The following is a 22220-nucleotide window of genomic DNA, read 5'->3' on the forward strand; positions in this document are numbered from 1 at the left end:
TGTCCAAGAGCTAGGAAAGACCGATGAAAAACCAAAAATTTGAAGAGAATAAATAAAAATAAATAAGAAAAACAGAAACACGCGAGGAAAAGTAAATAAAAATTTGAAGAGAATACGGAGCGCGGCATTTGACGGCGGCCACGGTGCTACACACCCTGGAATTTTGGGCCAGCCTATATACCATAGGTTTTTACTAGGAGGGTGGACCAAGGAAAAAAAAGCCCAGCAACAGCCTAGTGCCTACACTGCACGTGACGTGCCTCTCGATGCCAGCTGATTCCCCTGATCTTCGATTCGTCGCCAGCCGCCTGCGTCAGTTCGTCGCCGCCTCGCCGGCCCCTCCCGCCAGTCCCTGCCGGCTGCAACTCCGTCGGCAGTGCGCCAGTGCCGCGCAGCAGCGCCGGCGTCGGCATGCAAGGAGACCGCGCTTGACCTGGCCAAGTTGACCGACAAGGGCATCCACGTGAAGCTCACCGGCGGCCGGCAAGGTTCATTCGTACAGCCGAAATCCCTTAAGCTCTGCACCATCAGATCCCCGTACTTGTTTATGTTAGCCACCAAGCTTTCTTTACTCTGCACGCTATGTACATCTATTCTTGTTGCAAAATAAGCAATAAGCAAGTCTAACCACCAAATTTCTATTTGTTTTTCGTGTTCCAGTTATCACGGTAGTATAGTGTCTTCACCTCCATTTCACTCGTAGAGAGCTTTGCTCTAATTATTCGGAAAACAAAAGTAGGTCTAAGATCATTTCACATGCAACATAAATATAAAAAAGCACCGGCATACTCATCTTAAAACAGATTGTTTACTCTTGCTCATCTGGTTTGCGGGGGACGTAGGTAGCAAGGATAGTAGCCATCGGTGGACATTTCGGCTATGAAGGTTGGGGGCAGGAGAAGGTTGGTCACTCCGACACGTTTTGATCGGCGGACCCACTCGATCAGCTGCAAGAATTGAAGGGGAGAACGAGGGCCGACGTGCAGAGGCACAGAGGGGTCTAAGGAGGCAGAGAGGAGGGTCTAAGGAGCAAGACGGGTTCTAAATAATAACTACCTGAAATTAAATATCTCATTTATATTGTGGTTTAGGGGTGAAAAATTATGAACCTTATCACGAAGAAGAATCCTTTCTATTTCACATCTAGAGGTCACATTCTTTTTCCGTTTCTGCGTGAAGTGAAAATAGAAGTTGGATGGACTATAGTTGGTTTTATGGATGAGTATTCATGTACGTCTTGCATATTTGTGCGTGCCCATTGATTTTCCAACGCATTTCCAACAAACAAAAGATAGGGAAACTCAAAAACAAGATGGGACATATCTTCTTTCCAATTAGATTTTGCCTAGTTCTGCATATTTGTGAATCTTTCTGCAATTTCACACTAGGATGTTGATATGGATAAACGCTGTATAATGCATATATAGGTTGTACCGTTAGTTCTTTTTTTGGCGTGGTTATACCGTTAGTAGTACCCATAATATCGGCTTACGAAACCAGTCCAACATTATAATACGTAAGTTATACTGTTAGTAATACCCGCAACAAAATCGGCTTTACAAAACAAGTCCAACATATGCGCAGCATAACGACACAATTTAACCACATTACATTAATATTACAACAAAATTACACACTAGCTAGTATCACTACTTGTATAATCAAAAAGGTAGTACAGGTAACAAGTCCAGTGTTGTCGACAAAACAACAAAGGCAGTAGGTGAAGGGTCGTACGCTTGACACGTCGGCAGCTCAAGCATGTGATGCAGCATGGATGTCTGGACGGTGAACAATGCCTGCGTGCGTGAGCAGCGCCCAAAGGTGGGTCATGAACTCGCCGCCGGCGGCTAGGTGGTCGGCATGGACGTCGGCCTTGTCGGACGGCGCCAGGAAGAGCACCATGTCGGCCCAGAAGCCCGCGAGCAGCTTCCACGGCGGCCGCTCGTTCTCCGACAAGAGCTTGTCTGCCAGGCTGGCTCCAAGGATCAAGATGGACATGTCTTGCTCCATGTTGCAGTTGTGCGTCTTTCCCAATCGTAACATCATTTTGCATCTGCCCGACAATGTTTTGGCTGTGCCGAGGCGCTTTCGGGCATCTAGAATGACGGCATCCAGGATCTGCGTGGCCGTGTAGCTGTGGTCCGGCAGCATGTCCGGGATGAAAGCGAGAAGGTAGGCGCAGTAGCTGGACAGAGTGGTTGCAACGCGGCGGTCGGAGTTGTCGGTGCCCTGGTCCTGTTCCTGGTTGGCGCATATGGTGGTGGCAATGTGCCACACGAGGACCATGCGCGTGCTCTTCAAGAGGTCGAATGGCGCCCAGTGCAGCTGCAGCAGCTTGTTCCTCAGATCTCTTGAGCTGTCGACTGACAGCAGGCCATCGCTTTTCTTGAGGGAGCTGAGAACCTCGTCCTTAATTTCGTCCGACAGGGTGACATCCTTCTCGCTTCCGGCCTTCTCCTGTCTTCTCCAGCAGGCGTAGGGTCAACAGGGAGAAAGCATTCGTCTTGTGCGCGGTGTAGCCGCAAGAGTTGAGCAGCGAGTACTGGCCGAGCTTGTTATCCCACCAGTGCGCCGACTTCTTTGCCCGGCGTGCCGCCACCCATTTAATGAGCACTCGACGAATGCCGAAGCCCCGGTTCCAGCACCGCTTCACCATCATCCACCACCCCTTGCCGCCGTCACCGTCTGTCCTCCTTCTCATGTAGACGTAGTCGCACACATAGTGTACAATGGCCCAGTTTGAGTAACCCGTGGCAAAGTCTTGCAGGATGTCGATGCTAAGGATCATGAAGACGACGAGAACGTTGTTGAAGAGGATGAAGACAGCTGCGTGACTGGAGGAGTACCCCGTGGCCTCCTCAAGCAACTCCGCGGGGAGACTGAGGTCGGTGTACATTATGATGGCATCCAAAGGAAAATCTAAGAGGAGCACCTTGAACAAGCCAACAAGGACGACAAAACGGATGATGCGGAGCGCTAGGGCGGCGGGGAAGAGCGCCGGGTACTTGGTGTAGAAGAAGTCATACAGGAACGACAACTCGACCTCCACGAGACGGAAGGCATGCTTGCCCTCGGCGAGGACGAATTTCAGCGCCTCCTGGTCACCCTCCTCGGCGATGGGGAGCCCCGGGCAGAAGCGCCGGCTGAGCAACTTGAACAAGGCGAAGGAAAGACAAGTATCTTTCAGAGGCACAGGCTTCTGGTCATCATCAGGAGTAGGACTCAGCAGCAGCTTGTCCTTGCTATTCCAGATCATGTCGAACGTGACGAGCTTGCCCTTGCCGCCCACCTCTGAGAGGTAGCAGGGCGCCTTGGACGGTGGTCTGGAGTCCTTTTCCTCACCGAGGACCAGATACTTGCACTTAGCCATGTCCATGGGGCTATGAATCCTATCACCGGAGCCAGAGGCATACACATCTTGCATGTAGTCAGCCACCACCTTGGCGCTGCGCACTAGGCCGTGCATCGAGCTGGCCTTGCGCAGCGCCTTCATCCTCTGGGCGACCCTCAAGATGCTATACACCCAGCATAGGACGAAGTAGAGGAGCAAGATCACCCCGTCCTCGGAGACGTCGCTCCGGCTGACGAGGAGCCAGAGCACGAGAACCGTCTGGATGATGTGCTGCGCCTGAACTCCTTTGCTATCCTCGACCTCCTGCCGGCTGAAGGCCGACATGCCGTCCACGCTACCCAGGAGGAGCAGGAGCCCGACGGCCCACAACAGCTGGCTGTCAAGCTGTTTGGGCGCCTCCACGGACTGGACGAGGCCGATGGTGTAGACGAACACCGGGAAGGAGACGGTGTAAGCGACCCGCACCAGGTTCACAATGATTTTGTTGCCGGAGCGCCGACGCCGAGATCCCAGCACCACCTGGATGCTGATCAACACGGCACTAAGCATGGCGAGGACGTTGATCTGCAACCCTTTGTCCGTGCGGATCAGCATCAACATGTCGCTAGGGCTCATTTCTGGCGCAGGGGTATCGCCGTGCGTCAGACCTAGCGACAGATCTCCTACATCTCCTACGGGAAACATGCTGATGTGCATAGTCCCGTATAAGTAGATTAGCACATCCAATAATACGGAGTACATTTTCTCAATCTAGATAGCTAGCTCTTCTTAGCTCTAGGTGTGTTGGACTCTTGGGTCTGCCTCAGTTCTGAAGAAGCGTGCCAATTATATAGCTAGACAGAGCTTGACGAGGATGCTTAGTCTTATGAAAGGTGGTCAATCTTATTATTTTCTAAGAGCACAAGAGATGGTGTGTGTGAGAACCAAGGTAATCAAAAACTAACAGTAGCTAGTTCCCACACGATTAGCAGGTAAGCTTTCCTCCTCTCCTCTTATTTTTAAATTGGAATATTGATGTAGACATACATGACTTACAAACCTATCATTGCGTGTGCTGATATAGACATGCATGACATGGTCGTACGTATAAATGGTGGTACCCATGTGAACCATTTTGTACACGCTCACGGTAAACTGTTTGGGCCATCGGGAAAAAAAATTGGGCTAGAAAAAACATGTTCCACTTTTCTTGGTAAACTTTCAATTTAGAATTGTACAATGTTAAGTATGTAAAACAATTGGTTATGCACATTATGTCCACATTCATGATCACCTCTATCATTTTCATTTGCTCGTAGCAAATACCAACAAGGAGAAAAAAAAAGTTTTTCTCACAAAACTTGGGAACCGTGTATCCAACATCCGGCTATAGATATTTTTCAATGACAATATTTCAGGACCAATTATATTGCAACATGTCTTCAGAAGATAAGAACAATGAACATCCTCTTATTTATTATAAATGTAAAACATATTTAAGAAAATAGTGATCATTGAAGGAGAAGTAGAACTCACCTCTATGATGCTGGTGCTCACAAAGTCGACAAGCTCAGGAGTTAAAAGCAACCAATATCGGGCCAGATATTTGTCTCTTGTAAGCATAGTACTGATTTGTCTCTTCAACTTGTATTGTTTAAGGTTAACTATGTAGTGTGTTGTAACTGCGTGGTCCTTACAAAGTTACCCATAAACCATGCAAAAAAATTATAATCCTTAACTGTGTTTATGGATAACAACTCATAGACGGATGGCAATGGATACCCATGTAGCCTGCGGGTAAAAACCCTATTAGGGTAAGGGTATGAGACAAAAAATTACCCATAAGTATATAAATAGGGAAATGTTAAATCCATCGGGTAGGGCGGGTATGGGTATGGGATCATATACCCATGTACCCATATAAAATCTATATGAACTCAAAATTATCTCTACACTTTGTCATGAATTTGTGAACTCAAAATTTATTAATATGTGATGATGTCTTGATGTATTGTTGCTTACGAGAAAGTGATGTTGTTTATTAAATATGTTGTTGTTATAATCTCTTGTTGTTTATAGATTATAATTATATGTTATTGTTTATGACTGAGTTATTCAAACTGATGCTTTGCAAACATGGGTAATTTTATCCCGCAGGTACCCATCTATCCTGTCGGGTAACGAGTATGGAAAAAAATTGTACCCATTAACGGGTATGAGTAGGTAAGCTCAAAGGGGACATATAAGGGTATGGGGTGGCTCCACCCATACCCAAACCCTGCGGGTGACATCCCTACGAGTCATAGTAGTATTTACTTTGCCACTTCACCACAAGCGGGGTTGGCAGAAGAGTGACCACAAAACTTCATCGCAGATGGACATCATAACAACCTCATATGTCAAGCTTTCGACTGCTGTACGATCGCGTTGCCTAATTACAGTATATATGATGACCAATTCGTAAAGACCCGGCCAGTCAATTCCGCAAGACCGTCAAATGCGATTTTCACACATACTAATACGTACTGAACTACTGATAAGCAATCTTTTGGTTGTTTATTTCTTGTGTGTTGTTAAACAAGGACAAGCGCCATTCGCAAAAAAAGAAAAAAAACAAGGACAAGCGCCGAGTGGCACGTCAATTCCAGAGGCGTACGTGTGCACTGAGACAACCGGCCTACCACTAATCAAGCTGCAAATAGAGCGACCACGCGCCTAACAGCGGCTACAAACTCCATATGTATTCAGATAGTAGTATATATGAGCGACTGGCTGTCATGTTAGGTCAAGCATGGATCTGAAATTGTGTGAACATGACCGTAGTATGTCATATAGTACTGAGCAAGACAAATCCAGTATGCCATATTACAATCAAAATAGACAAAGTCTTGACGTCGATGACGGGCCATGGCATGTTAATCATCAACGTATTGTTGCGTCATACTCTACTACTCCCTCCGTTCGGAATTACTTGTCGTAGAAATGGATGTATCTAGATGTATTTTAGTTCTAGATACATCCATTTTCGAGACAAGTAATTTCGAACGGAGGAAGTACATGCATGGAGCGCGCACCTCTGATGTCTACACCAGGTCTACATGTATTTCCTTTTTGTTAACCCCTCCAGAGTATTGAAACCCGTTTAACTAACACCTAGACCACACCTTGGACCCTCGAGGGCAACAACTTGGCCAGTCCACACCTTGGACACTCAACAGTCAACACCTAATCGTTTAGAAGATGCCAAATCTCCAAGATTAACAAGGAAGGATGACTGTGCTTTTGGTAGGTGCACCATCATACTCACTAATTCTCTCAAAGGATAGGCATAAAAGCACGAAAGAGCTAGGGAAGTTGGAGCAAGTGAATTTGGAATTCTATATATGTCCTCCAAGTTGCCAACCCTACCCATTGGGGCTCGGGTGCTATTTATAGGCGCTTGTGAGATCTAGCCGTTGGCTAGTCTTCGACTGTCTTCAGTAGAGGTTTTTTGTATGGGGGAGTACCAAAGAGTCTTCAATAATGGCCATGAAGCTCTTGACTCAACATCATAACTTTTCATCTCACGAGGCACTAAAATCAACCCAGATTTACTAGGCCACAGCCTCTCTCGTGTTCAATCTAGTGCCTCAAGCTATTCATGCAGACTGATTTTGGTTTCTAATAGATTCAGCTTTTCATCACGTGAGGCGCTGAAATCAACACATACTCCATCCGTTCCCAAATACAAGTCTTTCTAGAGATTCCAACAAGTGACTACATACGGAGCAATGAGCGAATCTACACTTTATAATATGTCTACATACATCCGTATGTTGTAGTCCATTTCAAATGTCTTAAAAGACTTATATTTAGGAACGGAGGGAGTATTTACTAGGATGCGACCTCTTATTCAACCACGTGTTCACTTCAGTGTCTCAAGCTATCAAAGCGAGCTCATTCTGGTTTCACAAGCTTGATGCTATTATGAGGAGACAACATACATCTAGAGCTACAATCATGGCCATCAAGCTCTAACTCCCAGGCATTATCTTATCACCACATGAGGCATTAGACTCAACACATGTTTGCCAGACAACACATGTTTACTAGACCGAAACCTCTGCTTCAACCACGTGTGTCCAGACTAGGGTCTCAAGTTATTAAAACTAACCGATGCCTCACGAGATTCTCAAGGATCTTGTTTTACAAATGTGAGTATGTTTGAGCACGGCCGTCAACGCCTTGCAGCCCCTCACCCGAGCAGCGCCGCCCTACTCGCGGGGACGGGGTGGGTTGCTGCATGCCTGCCCTCTGCTTTGACCAACTCAGACGCGATATTGGATCGAGTTGTAGTGGGAGGCCATCCTCAGAAGAGAGAGGGGAAAAAGATAGGGATGACAGGTGGGTTCCATGAAGTCAACAGTTCACTGGGGTGCGCTGACTGGTGGGCCCTAAGTCCACTTTGACTGCTCTGTCAAACTGTGTGAAAAATTGGTGCCACATAATCTTTACTCGTGGGTCCCACTGTTAGTACAATGTCAATTCGCTCAGGTGCAGTTTAGCGTGATTTGAAAAAATCTCGGTCTGAAGAGGTAGATTTGTGTCTGAAAAAAATGTAAAGTGGTATGAGATGGTAAATTGCGCCATCAAAATGGTATTTGTATGCTATCAACTCTCTTAAATCACACGGTGGAATTTGCCAGATCAAAGCCAAGAAATGTCACCTCACATGGCAACTTCCGTGATGACTCTTACATATGGAAAGAGATCTTGTCATACAAGAAAGACACCTGTCCATCCCTCTTAAGTTTGATTATTTTAGGGAAACCTTCGACTTAGTTTCTTGGGAAGCACTTGTCACCTTCGACCCTCGTTCTTGTGTGCAAGCTGATTGAGCTGGATGGTAAGTCTCAGTGATAAGGATCTGGAAAATCTAGGTTGGGCATTGAGGGCAAGATGGCCTCGGCTGCACCTTGCTGTCTCTAGCAAGTCATAGGCTCCATTCCTTTAACCGGATGATCATAGCTTTGATGCACATCTCTTCTGGACTAAATGTCGGATCGATGGTCAGTCCATCACTGAGTTGGCTCCCATTGTTTTGGTGTCTGTCTCGACGCGCATTGCTAATCACCAGTTCACCATAGAGTTAAGGAGGCCCTACTGCAGCTCGGCCGTATGAATTCGTCAATGTGAAGGGTATCGATTGGGTTCACAATACAAACCCTGTGGTTTCTCTAAATGCATCTTATGGTTCCTTTTTTCACGTAAATTCATCAGGTCTGACGAGTATCAAATGCCATGGGAAATTCAACAACTGCACGACGAAAGTGAGAAGCCGACAAGAGCGAGGTTGGGTTCAAGCCCAAGAAATACACATCTGAACTGGTTATGGCGACAAATTCTCAACCAGCTGGGCAGTGAGAAGCGTTTTTTTCGCAAATACGCAAAGCTTGTGTATCGTTGCATTGATAGAAGAAGTAGAATGAGAAGCTGGAACAGTAGTCTAGACTCAATATTGATTGATTAATTGACTTTCTCGGATTATACTCTAGTTTTTATTTATCATTTTTTGCAAATTTGCACTGTTTTAGACCGCCACACCCACAAAGCATGCGATTAATTGAAGCCAAATCTCTTCTCTGAAACTGGATGCAGATGTTGCTTGCAAGAATAATTAGACATAAATATTTTCAGAGCACGGATTCAATGTCACAGTCGAGACGTTTGGACTTGTGCTTGATCATCCGGAGCCTGGATCCTGCCCGCACCACCTCAACGCCGGTGAGCAGGACCACCGTGCCGGCCGACACCGACTCCATCCCGAATTCGGCCATGATGTCGAATCTCCTATGGATGCAGAACCTGCCGTCCCCAAGGTACGCCACGCTGTTGATCCCCGAGAGCCACTTTGGCAGCGGTTCAACTATGTCAAGCCACGCGTGCCGCAACACCGGAGCTCCGTTCATCTTGAGGCCGGAGGCAATATCCATCGCGCAGAAGCGGTAGGGATCATGGAGCTCGATGCCGAACAGGAGGTCGTCGCCGAGCTCGGGGACGTGCACACCCTGGGAGAAGAAGGGCAGCCTCCAGTCGCCGGCCTTGGTCCACTCGCCGGTGCCCGTGTCGAAGCGGTAGGTGCCGACGGTGTCACGAACGGTACAATAGGAGATGTAGATGGTGCCGCTGCCGCTGTCCTTGCCGTGGAGCAGCGCGTGGCACCCGACGAAGGAGTCGCGGTGGACGGGCGGCGGAGCGAGCGGCCGCCAGTGCCAGGCATGGTCTTCCTTGCCGGCGTAGGGGCTCGGGTTGGGGTTGGGACTGGGACTGCGGCTGTGGAAGACGCCATCCAGGACGTAGAGCGCGTCAGCGCGGGTGCGGTCGCCGGCGCCACGGGCGACGGAGAAGGAGATGGGGTTGTGGCAGCCCTTGAGGCCGGGCATCATCTCGATGGTGTCGGTGTCTGCGTCGTAGAGCGCGGTGTGGCCGGAGTCGTCGACGCAGAGGACGTTCCCTCGCCGCCGCCGCCGTAGAAGGGCATGTAGTTGAGCCTCGTGAAGGACGGGCGCGAAGATGGCTTGAGCCTGAGTTTCGACGGGGGTAATCGCAAGACGTCCTCCGTCGCCGCCGCCGCCGCCGCCGTCTTGTTCTCCTTCTTGTTGTTGCTGGCGGCGGCATGGTGCTGTGCTTCCGCGGCTGATGGGTAGAAGAGATTGTCCTTGAGCTTGATGCGACTCAGTAAATAGCTATCCGCCGTCACCACGTTCACGAACCGCCGGGCCCTTCATCTTCTTCCTTTCCTTGACACAATCTCCACAAAGATGGACGTAAGAAGCGGGATCTAGCAATTGCTAGTTAGGTCTAGCCGTAATATTCATTTTTTCTTGGAGGAGTTGCTCATCTTGTTGATCTAATCTGAGTTATAGTACTAGTGATGGACGGTTGTGGTGCGTTCTCTTGCACCGTAGCATATGCATGGGCCGGCCCGTAGATATATATACAACTAATCATTGCAACGGGAATTACATAACGTGGGTCCTGATTCACCAAAACAAAAGAGAGTGTTCCGTAAAAAAAAAGGGTCTTCGTGTAAACGAACACGGGCGGAGAAACCCTATACTTATATATGGAGTTGTGGGTCTTCGTTAACCGAAGGCAAAACAAGGATAAATGAACGGAGATTGCTAGGGATCTGAACAGAACAGTGTGTTTATACGAAGCATCCATGCATGACACGGGCCGTCAGTGACAGAATAGCAAATGCAATAATAATCTGATTTACCTTGCTCCTATATAAGTATTTCACGAAAGCAAGGTACACTACTGGAATGTGCGCCTTTACCGAGTGCCCAAAATACTCGGAAAGGCCCAAAAAGAAAATCGGTAACAATTTTGCCGAGTATTCTGCTTGGCAAAGGGTACTCGGCATACACCCTTCCGGCAAACGGATTTTTGCCGAGTACCATTCATCAGGCGCTCGGCAAAAACTTTGCACCTGGTGCACGGCAACAAAAAAAGCAACTGGATGAAACGGATCCAACGGTGTTGTTTTTGCCGAGTTCTCTGGCGTGTGCGCTCCATGCGAAAGGATTGCAGTTTTCAAAGTTTTATTCTTTATCTTTCATTTTTTTTCTTCAAAGCAGAGTTAAAATGATCGGCATATCTATTCATAGCAAGGGGTTAGATCTTTCAAAACTATAAGTCGGTCTTCCATATATATAGTGAATAATTGGGTGCCTAAAATATTTATTGCTAATTTTTAGGGTGGAGCTATCACACACTTGCAGTTTAAATTTGATTTACTTCTGCGAAATCTACATAAATTCATTTAAATGTGTGAAAGTAGCTAGAAATATAGAAAATCCATAAAACTTGGGAATTATCCATCAAATATTGGTATACTTTTTGCGAAAATGAGAGTATTGCCATTTTGCACCCTTTTTTTATAATTGCTTCACAGAAATACCCATTTTTTGACATTTAGAAAATGATAAACGATTTTTTTTACAAAAAAGTTGAACTCTCGATTTGGAAACATTGTTGGTAATGGCAATATGCACCTATGTCTCTAATTTGGGCAAATTATAATAAACTATTCAATAAATATGACATCACTTGTGGTCATTTGACTTGAAAACCATGAATGTTCCTACACGATAGCACGTTTTGTGAAGGTTTTTTCTTTCTTTCAAATTTGTCATATTGAAAGTTTGGTATTTTCCTCGCAATTACTACACATAAAAGGACAACAAGCGGGAGGATTGCGTTTTTCGAACTTGTATTCTTTTTCTTTTATTTTTTCTTCCGTACCGGGGTCAAAATGGGCGGCTTGGCTATTCATACCGAGGAGTAGAATCTTTCAAAACTCCAAGGAGTTCTTCCATATAGTGAATGTCGAAAATAACAAAGGCAACGCTCCTACTGGTTCCTCTCCTTTGTTATCAAATGGTTGTAGCTAATTAATAAAGGAGGTATTGAATGTCATCGAAAATAAATAAAAAGGCAGCGCTCGTGCCGGTTCCTAAAATAGATAAATGTAATTTCATCACTAGTTGGAGGTAGTTTATGACAAAAAAGAAGAAGAAAAAGAAAGCAGGTTGGATGGATTTGGCGGTTAAATCAACAACATAAAACTCCTCCCGCCCCAATCCCATCCCCATCCTTATCCTCTCTTGCTCTACCTGTCGCCATGGCCACGGCCACGGGCATGGCCACCGCCGTCGCCATGGCTCCCTTCCTCTCCCCCGCCGCCGCCGCCGCTCACTCGCACATCCCCTCCGCCCTCGCCACTCCCCGTCCTCCGCCCACCCGCCGCTCCCGCACACGCACACGCCTTCTCCTCGTGTCTGCTCCGGCGGCCCACTCCGGCTCCGAGGGGGCGCCGTCCGCGCTCTCCTCCACCGCCTCCTCCCCCTCCGGCAACGGAAACAAGGGGGCCGGCGCGCTGACCTTCCAGCAGGCCATCCAGCGGCTCCAGGAGTACTGGGCCTCCGTCGGCTGCGCCGTCATGCAGTGCAGCAACACCGAGGTGCCGCCCACTTCCCCTTCTCTTCTTTCTCTTCGCCAGCCACATAGCTTCACCAGAACCAGCAGCATCAATGGCTGATAGATATAAAGATTCTGAATTTGCCCAATCAATCGAGCAGGTCGGCGCCGGGACGATGAACCCCCTCACGTTCCTCCGGGTGCTGGGCCCCGAGCCGTGGAACGTCGCGTGAGTACCCTGCATCCACCCTTCTCCCCATCTTATCCATCCAAGTTCGATGCACATCTGCAAATGCAGCGCAATTCAGACAACCGAGTTACTACTGAATACTACTACAGTAGATGCTTGCAGTTCAGACAATGCATTTGCCCCCATTTCTGACTTGTTAACATGACGCTCTCTGTTGAATTGAAGCTATGTGGAGCCGAGCGTGCGGCCCGACGACAGCCGCTACGGCGACAACCCCAACAGGCTCCAGCGCCACACCCAGTTCCAGGTTGGTTCACAACATTGCCCTGTTTCAAACCAGTTACTGACTGCTGACCATGCCTTTTGACCAACAACAATAGGTGATTCTGAAGCCCGATCCGGGGAACTCGCAGGACCTCTTCCTGCACAGCCTTTCAGCATTGGGTATCATTACTTCTGAATCACACATGGCTTCAGCTCTATCCAGAGAATTAACTTTTTTTATTTTCTCAACAAAGGAACTCAGTGGTTACTTATAAGTGGTGTTTTTTTTAATCTCAGGCATCAATGTTCGCGAACACGACATCCGTTTCGTCGAGGACAACTGGGAGAGCCCTGTAAATTTCTCCTCCCCCTTTTTCGGTTCTCTTCATTACTGTTTACACATCTCCTGCTTCAATCAAATTCCAATAGAACGTTATATATGCAGCAAGCATACCCACTTTGCCATATTAACCATTTGTTGCAATCAAGTGTTCTCCAGTGTGTTGTTTTACTGATTGGCGTTTCTTACCATTGTTGGCAGGTTCTTGGAGCTTGGGGGCTGGGCTGGGAGGTTTGGATGGATGGCATGGAAATCACGCAATTCACATATTTTCAGCAGGTAAAGCAAATTAAATCTGCACAAATTATGTCCTTCTCTTTAAGGTTGCTGCATATATCCTGCTTGAAGTGCCTAAATACCTTCTAATCTTGGATTTTTATTTATCTTCATAAAATCTCATCACTGTAGTCTGGAAGCCTTCCTCTGTTGCCAGTTTCTGTCGAAATAACATATGGACTTGAACGTATTCTCATGTCACTTCAGGTAAGTCCACTAGTGTGGTTGTATATATTACTCCGTATGAGTTATATGTATAGAGCGTTTAGTATGGTTCTCACAAGCACCTCCTTTTTGTGTATGCTCACATAAAAATTCTATTTCTTTTGACATCATAGAAAATCTAGTAGACCAATCAAATGTCTCTTTTAAGATATTTTCCACCTTACTCTGCTAGGTCATTGAAAGAGCTGACCTTACTTTGCTTTAGATATTCTGACAGGGAGTAGATCATTTCAAAAAGATACAATACACCGAAGGAATCACGTATGGGGAACTATTCCTTGAGAATGAGTAGGTTTCTTCTCCACACTTTGGAACTATACATCCTCTGCTTCATTATTCCTTTTCTCATTTTTTTCATTCTTATCCATCATTCTTGTTGTTCCTGTTGAATTAGATGAATTGACAAGTGTCATTGTTCCAGTCTATTAGACTGTGCTTAGCTCTCAGGACCTCATTTTTCTGATGTCCTTGTGCAGGAAAGAGATGAGTGCATATTATTTAGAGCATGCAAATGTTGATCACATTCAAAAGCACTTTGATGATTTTGAAGAAGAGGCCCGCTCTTTACTATCACTTGGGCTGCCAATTCCTGCGTATGTTTGACTGATATATTCTTCCTCTGCTTCTGCACTTTCTGTGAACTGTTAAGAATTGATAAGGTTGTCTTTGATTTGCAATGGATTAGGTATGACCAGGTTCTGAAGGCCTCTCATGCTTTTAATATTCTAGATTCCAGAGGCTTTGTTGGTGTAACTGAGCGTGCAAGATATTTTGGTCGCATGCGGAGGTATTTCCTTGTTTTCTTTCTCTGTGTTTTCTCATCATCGATCCTGGAATTTTTTTATCACTACAATAAAATTTACTTATTACCTAACGAACCTCATTGATATGCGCTTGTCTCGAGTTAGCTGCATCCATATTATAATTTTCTTGTTCTAGTGTTTTACCATTCTTTATTCTTGGCTGGTGTTTATCCAGTAATTTCCCTTTCTTAGCTTTTGCATTTAAATCAAAATATAATTCTAATGCTGATTCTTTTTGCGCAGTCTTGCTCGTCAATGTTCTCAGCTTTGGTTGAAAACACGAGAGGAAATTGGTTATCCACTGGGCACTTACCAAGAGGCTAATCTTGTATACCCCCATGTCTCTGAAAAGCTCAGCAGAAAGGTATTTAGTCTACATTTGCTATGTATCGCCGAATGTGTTATTTTTAAACATATAATGTTGTGAACGTACATGTCACAACATCCAACAGACACACCTTCTGACCTTGGACTTTGGTTTCTGTTATTTAGGAAGTGCTGGGGCAGGCACAGACGTTTGTTCTTGAAATAGGAACAGAAGAGTTGCCGCCCCATGATGTGGTAGAAGCAACTGAACAAGTAAGTTATAATTTCAACATGGTTTTGCAGCCTACTGTAAACAACACAGTGATACTTGCTGAACATTTAAGTTATGATTCTGTCCTTTTGATCTTCCCCAGCTTGAGAAATCTCTAGTTCAAATACTAGGGAAGCGTAGACTGAGCCATGGGAAGGTGCACACCTATGGGACACCACGGAGATTAGCGGTATCACTACCATCTTCACTCTTTTTTTTATCTTACAGCTAATTTCTCAACCAGTCAGTGGATTATTCTTAAATCATCATGTTTGACCCAGGGGCACAGTTTGAACTTTTTTTATGCTCTGAGACAAAAATAAGCTTTGATGGAATCTGATATCTAGTGCAAAGTGCATGATGGAGAAACATGAAATCAGTCAGTAGGGTTATCTGTCCTTTGGTAGCAACAGAACAGTGGACAGAGTTAGGAATATATCTGTTTTTTAGTTGTTGTATGGAAATTGATAGACAATTGATATGCATCAAGAAGGTATCTCCCAGCTAAGGCATATCTCGATAGACATATTATACATAATATGTTTGTTTTGTGCAGCTATACAAGTTTCAGCTTTGATTTGCAGGTTGTTGTTGAAAATCTATGTCTGAAGCAAATGGAAGAAGAGGTTGAGTTACGTGGTCCACCAGTTGCAAAGGCATTTGACCAAGAGGGAAAACCCACTAAGGTTAGCTATCCTCTTATTGCTTATTCTTTGAGTTCTCTGGTTACCTGTGCTGTTTTGAATTTTTCTCCATTGTATTTAGGCTGATAACGGAACAAATGTTTTGGAAGCCTTTTTCGCTGTTATAACTCAGTCCTGAGGGATTTTATGATTTTTTTCTCTGTTCCTTTTCAGGCTGCTGAGGGGTTTTGTCGAAAGAATAATGTTCCTGTAGATTCCTTGTATAAAAAAATTGATGGTATGCAACTCATGCCTTTGCCTTCAAAATGTTGGTTGCTCTCTTCTAGCTCTATATTTTGTCTTTCTGTATTTTTGATAGGTGTGGCATATTAGCTTTGCGTGTAGCTTATTGGCGAGTGATCTCCAGCATCCTTCTCTTTTTCTTGTTTTTGCTTGCTGTTTAAACCACCATGTAGGTTCCCATATAGCAACAAATCTACCTTAGAGTTGATGATCTGAAGGCCTCTTGCTGTTTCTCGTTTTGGGTAGCACACAATGTTAGGTCCAATTCTCAATTGCTTCTTCTGCATAAACTAATTTGTCCGAAACAACTGGAGTACTACTGTGATTAGATTAATCCAAATCATCTGCATAAATTGTACCCGTTGTAACTATGCTGCTTGTCCACTTAATGAGAAGATGTGCAAACATGCTTGTTTGCACGTTCTCTAATAAAAAGCATGTTAACTCCGATTTACTGTATGGCTACGTTGAGACTCCACTGGACTGTATGTTTGTATCGGGTTCCTGTTCCATGAAGAGGTCTGAAGTTTGTTGAGCTTATTTGCTTTTCAGGTAAAACAGAGTATATATATGCCCGTGTCAAAGAGTCTGCACGCTATGCTGACGAGGTTAGTTTTTATCCTGTATATTTTTGACAGATAATTATATCAGGAAAATGCAATAAGTAGGACTTTTGGTTGTTGATAAAAAGCATATGATTCTTTGACATTTCAATCATCAACGGCATTTGCAAGAGAATTTAAAATTTGTTCCCTGGTTCTGTGGGCTTAGAGGAATGAGCTTTTGGGTGGTGGGAATGAGAATGATAACTTGTCTGTATTTCTGCTCAAGAAATCAATTGAGCCTGATTATGTTAACTTGTTTAGCAACTCTTGGCAAATCACTCGGCATTATTTATGATAGGTCAAGGAGCCAAACTTCACAACTCACCGTAAACTTGATGCTATGTCTTGTGCTTCCGCATTAGTATTTTGTAGGACGAGAAACTATAATTGGCTATTAATGATTGGTAATAATTTAAATCTCGCACTCAGCACCCTGCACGGTGCGCCATTCATCATCTAGCACACTTGAATGTATATCGTAGTTCTTGGCTTCTATTCTCTGGCCCTGTTCAACAATTGTAGCATGCGAATTGCAGGTCCTATCTGAAGATTTACCTACTATTATATCTGGTATTTCATTCCCCAAGTCGATGCGCTGGAACTCAAATGTACGTGTAGATCACATTACAATTTTATTTTTTTTGCATTCTATTTAAGTTTCTATTCTGTAACAGTTTGGGGGTCATTACACTTGCAGATTGTGTTTAGTCGCCCTGTACGCTGGATCATGGCACTTCATGGAGATCTTGTTGTGCCATTTTCTTTTGCTGGCATCTCAAGGTAATATCTTAGTGTGTGATACACTTGATTTATATTTTTGTAGGGTGATGATATGCATAAACAATTAAATGAAATAAAACTCCTATGCCTTTTTTTGTGTGTTTTTCCGTACAAAATCTTAAAACCACCATGATTTGCTATTGGGACAGTGGGAGCCAGTCATGTGGCCTTCGTAACTCCTCTTTGGCGAATTTTAAGGTACAGATTGGGCTATCATGTGTATAAGTTTATTTTGTACTCCAGTTCTGACTTCTATTTTGACATAAATATTGCTGTGTAAACTGTTAAGTTACCCACATTGTATTGCCAAGATCGATATTGAAAGGCTGTAGTTCCATTTCCCTTTTCAGGGTAATAATATGTGTCCTGGCTCTTGTTACAGACAAAAACCATGTTAATTAAAGTAAAATCTAATCGGTTAATGTTCTTGACAGAATCTCCCTCTTTGCTGAGAAAAAAAAGTGCTACTCCAATGAACTAACAGCTGTATCCTCTTTGGAGTATCTTATTTTCTGTAGAGAGATTTCACTCTTTGTTGTGTGACAGGCTAACAGCTAAGCTTGCTGTCTTCATATGTTCAGGTGGAAACTGCAGAATCATATTTGCACACTGTAGAAAAAGCTGGGATCGTGATTGATGTGCAGGTTAGATAAGCAAATATAAGGCTTTCATATGCAGTGCGGGATCTCATGTTCTTTTTGTAGATCATTGAACACATGCCCTTTTGGTAGGTTTCATAGCAGAATGTTATAATTTTTTGCGCAGTCTGTTTCACTTGAGAATATTGCTGTCTGGGGCTAACTTGTTTAGCCTACAGAAAACAGGGAAACACATGCGATTGGCCATTCATACGTTTAGTTAATTAGTATTCCAGGTCTCATTGTGCCTCAATTTTTATATAACACTCACTCCATTGCAGGAGCGTAGAGCAAAAATCTTGGATGACTCTAGTACACTAGCTAGAGGAGTCGATGGGGATTTCATTGCACCTGATAGCTTGCTGCAGGAGGTAGATTTTTTATTTTATTTTGCATACTTTTATGGTTTGAAGCTGGAAATTATCCTGAAATATTTGAAACCACAACTCAGGTTGTTAATCTTGTGGAGGCGCCTGTGCCCATTCTTGGTCGATATGATGATTCCTTCCTAGAACTTCCGAAAGATGTGTTAACAACGGTATGCTCAGATTTGGACGGCGATGCCTATAAACTACACTACATTTTGTTGGTTCTGTTGATGCAGTCACCAAATGAAAAGGCCAATGACATGTTTTGTGCTTTAAGAATTACTCAACTGAAAGGAATTATCTCATAATATGCATGTTTTCTAATGAAAATTACAACTGCAGGTTATGCAGAAACACCAGAGGTATTTTCCTGTAACCTCCAAGTCTACAGGCGATCTGCTACCATATTTTATTACTGTGAGATGATTTCTGCACTTCTATATACTTTACAGTTGGTTAGTGATTAGTCTTTGTTCTAATTCAGCATTTGCTGTTAGGTTGCTAATGGTTCTATTAGTGAAGAAGTGGTCCGTAAAGGCAATGAAGCTGTACTCAGGTTATGCAAAGGCCCAATGAAGATTTTCTGAATCATTATTTTACTGTGCAAATATTCATTTTAGAGCCAAAGTTTTGGCCTCTGCCTTTTTTGTTTGCAAAGAGAACTTTAGACAAATATACATTCTGAATTGGCATACAAATACAGGGCAAGGTATGAGGATGCTAAGTTCTTTTATAAGATGGATACACAAAAGAATTTGTCTGAATTCCGAGGCCAGCTGAAGAGCATTCTCTTTCATGTGAGTTGCGCTGAATTTTCCTTGGATTCTTGTGTTCTGCTTATTCTTATTTTATCTGCACCACATTGAATAGGAAAAACTTGGTACAATGCTCGACAAAATGGCGCGTGTTGAAAATGTTGTCGCAGAGTTGACCCTTGTTCTCGGGATAAACGAGGGGGTGATCCCAGTTATCAAAGATGCAGCTGCATTGGCTATGTCAGATCTTTCCACTTCAATTGTTACAGAATTTACTTCACTCGCTGGAATTATGGCACGCCATTATGCTTTAAGGGATGGTCTTCCAGAAGAGGTACATTTGTTGCCAACTCTTAATAGGGAAAGTTAAGCCGGTCCTCAACTTGGGCTGAGTAAATTTTCATGTCAAAGATTGCAGAAGCACTGTTTGAGATAACACTTCCAAGGTTCTCTGGCGATGTTTTCCCAAAAACAGATGCTGGTATAGTCCTTGCGGTTGCTGATAGGTACTTCCTACACTTATATTGCCATCGTTAAACAGATGCTAAACTGAAAATACAATAAAATGTTGCTATATTCGCCTAGAAATGGTTTTAAATAGCGGGCTTAGCGACTTTGGTCCAAACACATGAACAAACATTCAAATAGCGCGCTATAGCATCGCTATAGCGTTTAGAAGAGGTCCGCCGCTAAGAGGCATAGCCCACTATTTAGAACTATGATATTCGGAGAACCTTGCTTCTGCTAATGATTTTTTTTTCACAGATTGGACAGCCTAGTGGGTCTGTTCGGAGCTGGATGTCAGCCAAGTTCTTCGAACGATCCATTTGGACTGAGAAGGATCTCTTATGGATTGGTAAGGGGAGCTGAAACTGCAAATATCATTAAATATATGATATTTTTTATACAGGTCCAAGTATTAGTTGATAATATATTTTATACAGGTTCAAATATTGGTTGAGAATAAGAAGAACTTTGACCTCACGAAGGCCTTGACCTTGGTGGCACAGGTGCAGCCTATAAGAATAGACAATGACGTTATAAATGAGGTCAGTATATATTTCAGATCATCACTGTGTTACTAGTACATGGTTTTTGACAACTCTGATCAAATTTATTCTTAGGTAGTGCAATTTGTAACACGGAGACTCGAACAACTTTTGGTATGTATCTCCTTGACCTGTAATGACAATAGAGTTATTACTTATTACGCATAAGGCTGCTGTTCTCCAAGATTCTTGTATTCTACCCTCTTGGGATGCACTGAGAAAAGAAATATAAGATACCCCCTCCGTTCCATAATTCTTGTTGTGATTTTAGTTCAGATGGAGTACATAGACTATATGTGAGTAGATTTCATGTCCTTTTGAAATGACTCATTGGTTCCTCATTTTTCATCAGGTGGATGAGGGAATTAACTATGAAATAGTTCGGTCGGTGCTTATGGAGCGTGCGAACTGCCCATATCTGGCATCACAAACGGCAGCTGAAGTAAGAAATTATAGTGTTCAAGTTTTATGTGCTTAGCACCTCTGCTGAAATTTATGGAAGCATCCTGGGTTTGTGGTGATGGTCTTGCTATGTGGAAACTTGCAGATGGAAGCATTTTCAAGAACTGAAGATTTCCCAAAAATTGTTGAGGCGTATTCCAGGCCAGTTCGAATTATACGTGGGAAGCAAATCGAGTCTGCTTGGGAGGTACTGGCTGTTTTTACGTAGACACGTGCCGTCACAATTGAGTAACAATCTCAGAGCGCAGCTTGAATTAGGAACTAACCTTGCCGTTGTACCATCTATGGACGACCTGCCTCACCAAGTCACCATGAATGCAATATGCAGGTTGACGCAAGCGTATTTGAGAAGGACGAAGAAAAAGCCTTGTGGAGCGCCTATTTGGAGGCTGTCGACAAGATCCATCCTGGTAACAGAAGACTATTCATTTCTCAAAGCAACATGTATCAGGTCCACAGTTCATACAGCTCACCTCTGCGCTATTCTGTTCACCGCTCTTGCAGGTGTTGACGTCAAAACCTTCGTCGAGGCCTCCCTGCTTCTGATACAGCCTCTGGAAGATTTCTTCAACAATGTTTTTGTCATGGCGGTAAGAGTAGAAACTCTTTGTTTTCCAGACCTATTGCGATTAATTTCATTTTACCGTTTGACAGTGTGTAGATGCACATGTGACTTTGCTGATTAACCTTTGTTTGTATCTCGTGATGGCGCCCGTTGGACAGGAAGATGAGAAGATCCGCAACAACCGGCTGGCACTGCTGCAAAAGGTTGCGAGTTTGACGAAGGGGATAGCCGACCTCTCGGTTTTACCAGGGTTTTAGTTAGCCTTGGAGCGAGCTGAGAGCGTGCGCCCCATTTTTGAGCTGGTGTCATTAAGCTGGAGCCATTTTTTGTACTTTTGTTACTGGTCATTCATCTGGTGGAAAATTACTGGGAGAAGAATGAGAATGTAACTACAAGGGATCGTCTTTGATTGGAGGATATCAGTTATGAGGTTTAACTACAAGACGAACCAATAGACAAAATGGGGTGTTGTTTATGCTATAGTTGTTAAATGCATTTTCTTCTTCTGTGTTGTGTTGCTGATATTATCTGGGGTCGTCTTTGATTGGAGGATGGTGACCCAGAGAAAATTTATTTGGCATTCATTTAGATCTTACAAATTTGAAGCAGATCGGGCGGGCGCTCCTTGATGTTGAGATTTGTTGGTCGATGTATAACTTTGTTTGAAGAAGATCGAAACATTTGCAGCTAGCCTTCCTTCCTTTTGCCTGTTGGTTCCTGGTCACTTTGGTTAATCTTGTAGCAAAAAATATCAGTTTGCTTTTGCCGGGTTGTTGTTGTACTATAATCCGGGTCAGTAGCGTACGTAGTTGTTTTAGTAAGGGCCTTCACATTACAATGGAAGAAGAGAAATCCCAAGGGCACCTATGTACCTATGTTTGTACTCCTATGTATTAAATCAAAATGTTGTTGAATTCTTCCGGCAACAATGTCTGTGATGTGACTTGCTTTTACCCGTGTATGATATGGTTGCTAATGTCAGACGGAACATGAATATTGCAAGTGCAGTAAAAGAAGGAAAAACATGTTTAGCCTTTCCTTATTTTCGGTTGAAGGTTGTTCAAACGACTCTCAAGAAATAAACAATTTCATCTAAAAGAAT

At 44.1% G+C, this 22220-nt stretch overlaps 1 protein-coding gene across 1 annotated transcript; it reads left to right on the top strand.

Annotated features, from left to right (window-relative positions):
* The first annotated feature begins 11956 nt into the window (after window positions 1-11956).
* On the top strand, window positions 11957-21640 carry LOC123164622 (glycine--tRNA ligase, chloroplastic/mitochondrial 2). Its single transcript, XM_044582160.1, has 35 exons — window positions 11957-12338; window positions 12457-12524; window positions 12711-12792; window positions 12866-12929; window positions 13047-13102; window positions 13291-13368; window positions 13498-13572; window positions 13808-13878; window positions 14067-14183; window positions 14276-14377; window positions 14637-14757; window positions 14886-14972; window positions 15074-15160; window positions 15555-15656; window positions 15828-15891; window positions 16449-16504; window positions 17038-17109; window positions 17199-17281; window positions 17431-17479; window positions 17863-17925; window positions 18201-18290; window positions 18371-18457; window positions 18630-18704; window positions 18785-18843; window positions 18991-19084; window positions 19158-19376; window positions 19454-19548; window positions 19808-19898; window positions 19987-20091; window positions 20167-20205; window positions 20444-20533; window positions 20639-20740; window positions 20882-20963; window positions 21058-21143; window positions 21277-21640. The coding sequence occupies exons 1-35, from the start codon at window positions 12000-12002 to the stop codon at window positions 21373-21375; spliced, it is 3249 nt and encodes a 1082-aa protein (XP_044438095.1). The 5' UTR covers window positions 11957-11999; the 3' UTR covers window positions 21376-21640.
* Window positions 21641-22220: the final 580 nt, after the last annotated feature.

This window comes from Triticum aestivum, chromosome 7D (assembly GCF_018294505.1).
Source record: "Triticum aestivum cultivar Chinese Spring chromosome 7D, IWGSC CS RefSeq v2.1, whole genome shotgun sequence".
Classification (NCBI taxonomy): domain Eukaryota; kingdom Viridiplantae; phylum Streptophyta; class Magnoliopsida; order Poales; family Poaceae; genus Triticum; species Triticum aestivum.

Excerpts from the sequence above, each read along its gene's own strand:
- LOC123164622 (XM_044582160.1), top strand. The coding sequence starts at position 12,000 with ATGGCCACGGCCACGGGCATGGCCACCGCCGTCGCCATGGCTCCCTTC. Across the intron at positions 18,291-18,370 it reads CTGATAGCTTGCTGCAGGAG|GTTGTTAATCTTGTGGAGGC; the intron begins GTAGATTTTTTA and ends ACCACAACTCAG. Across the intron at positions 20,741-20,881 it reads AAATCGAGTCTGCTTGGGAG|GTTGACGCAAGCGTATTTGA; the intron begins GTACTGGCTGTT and ends TGCAATATGCAG.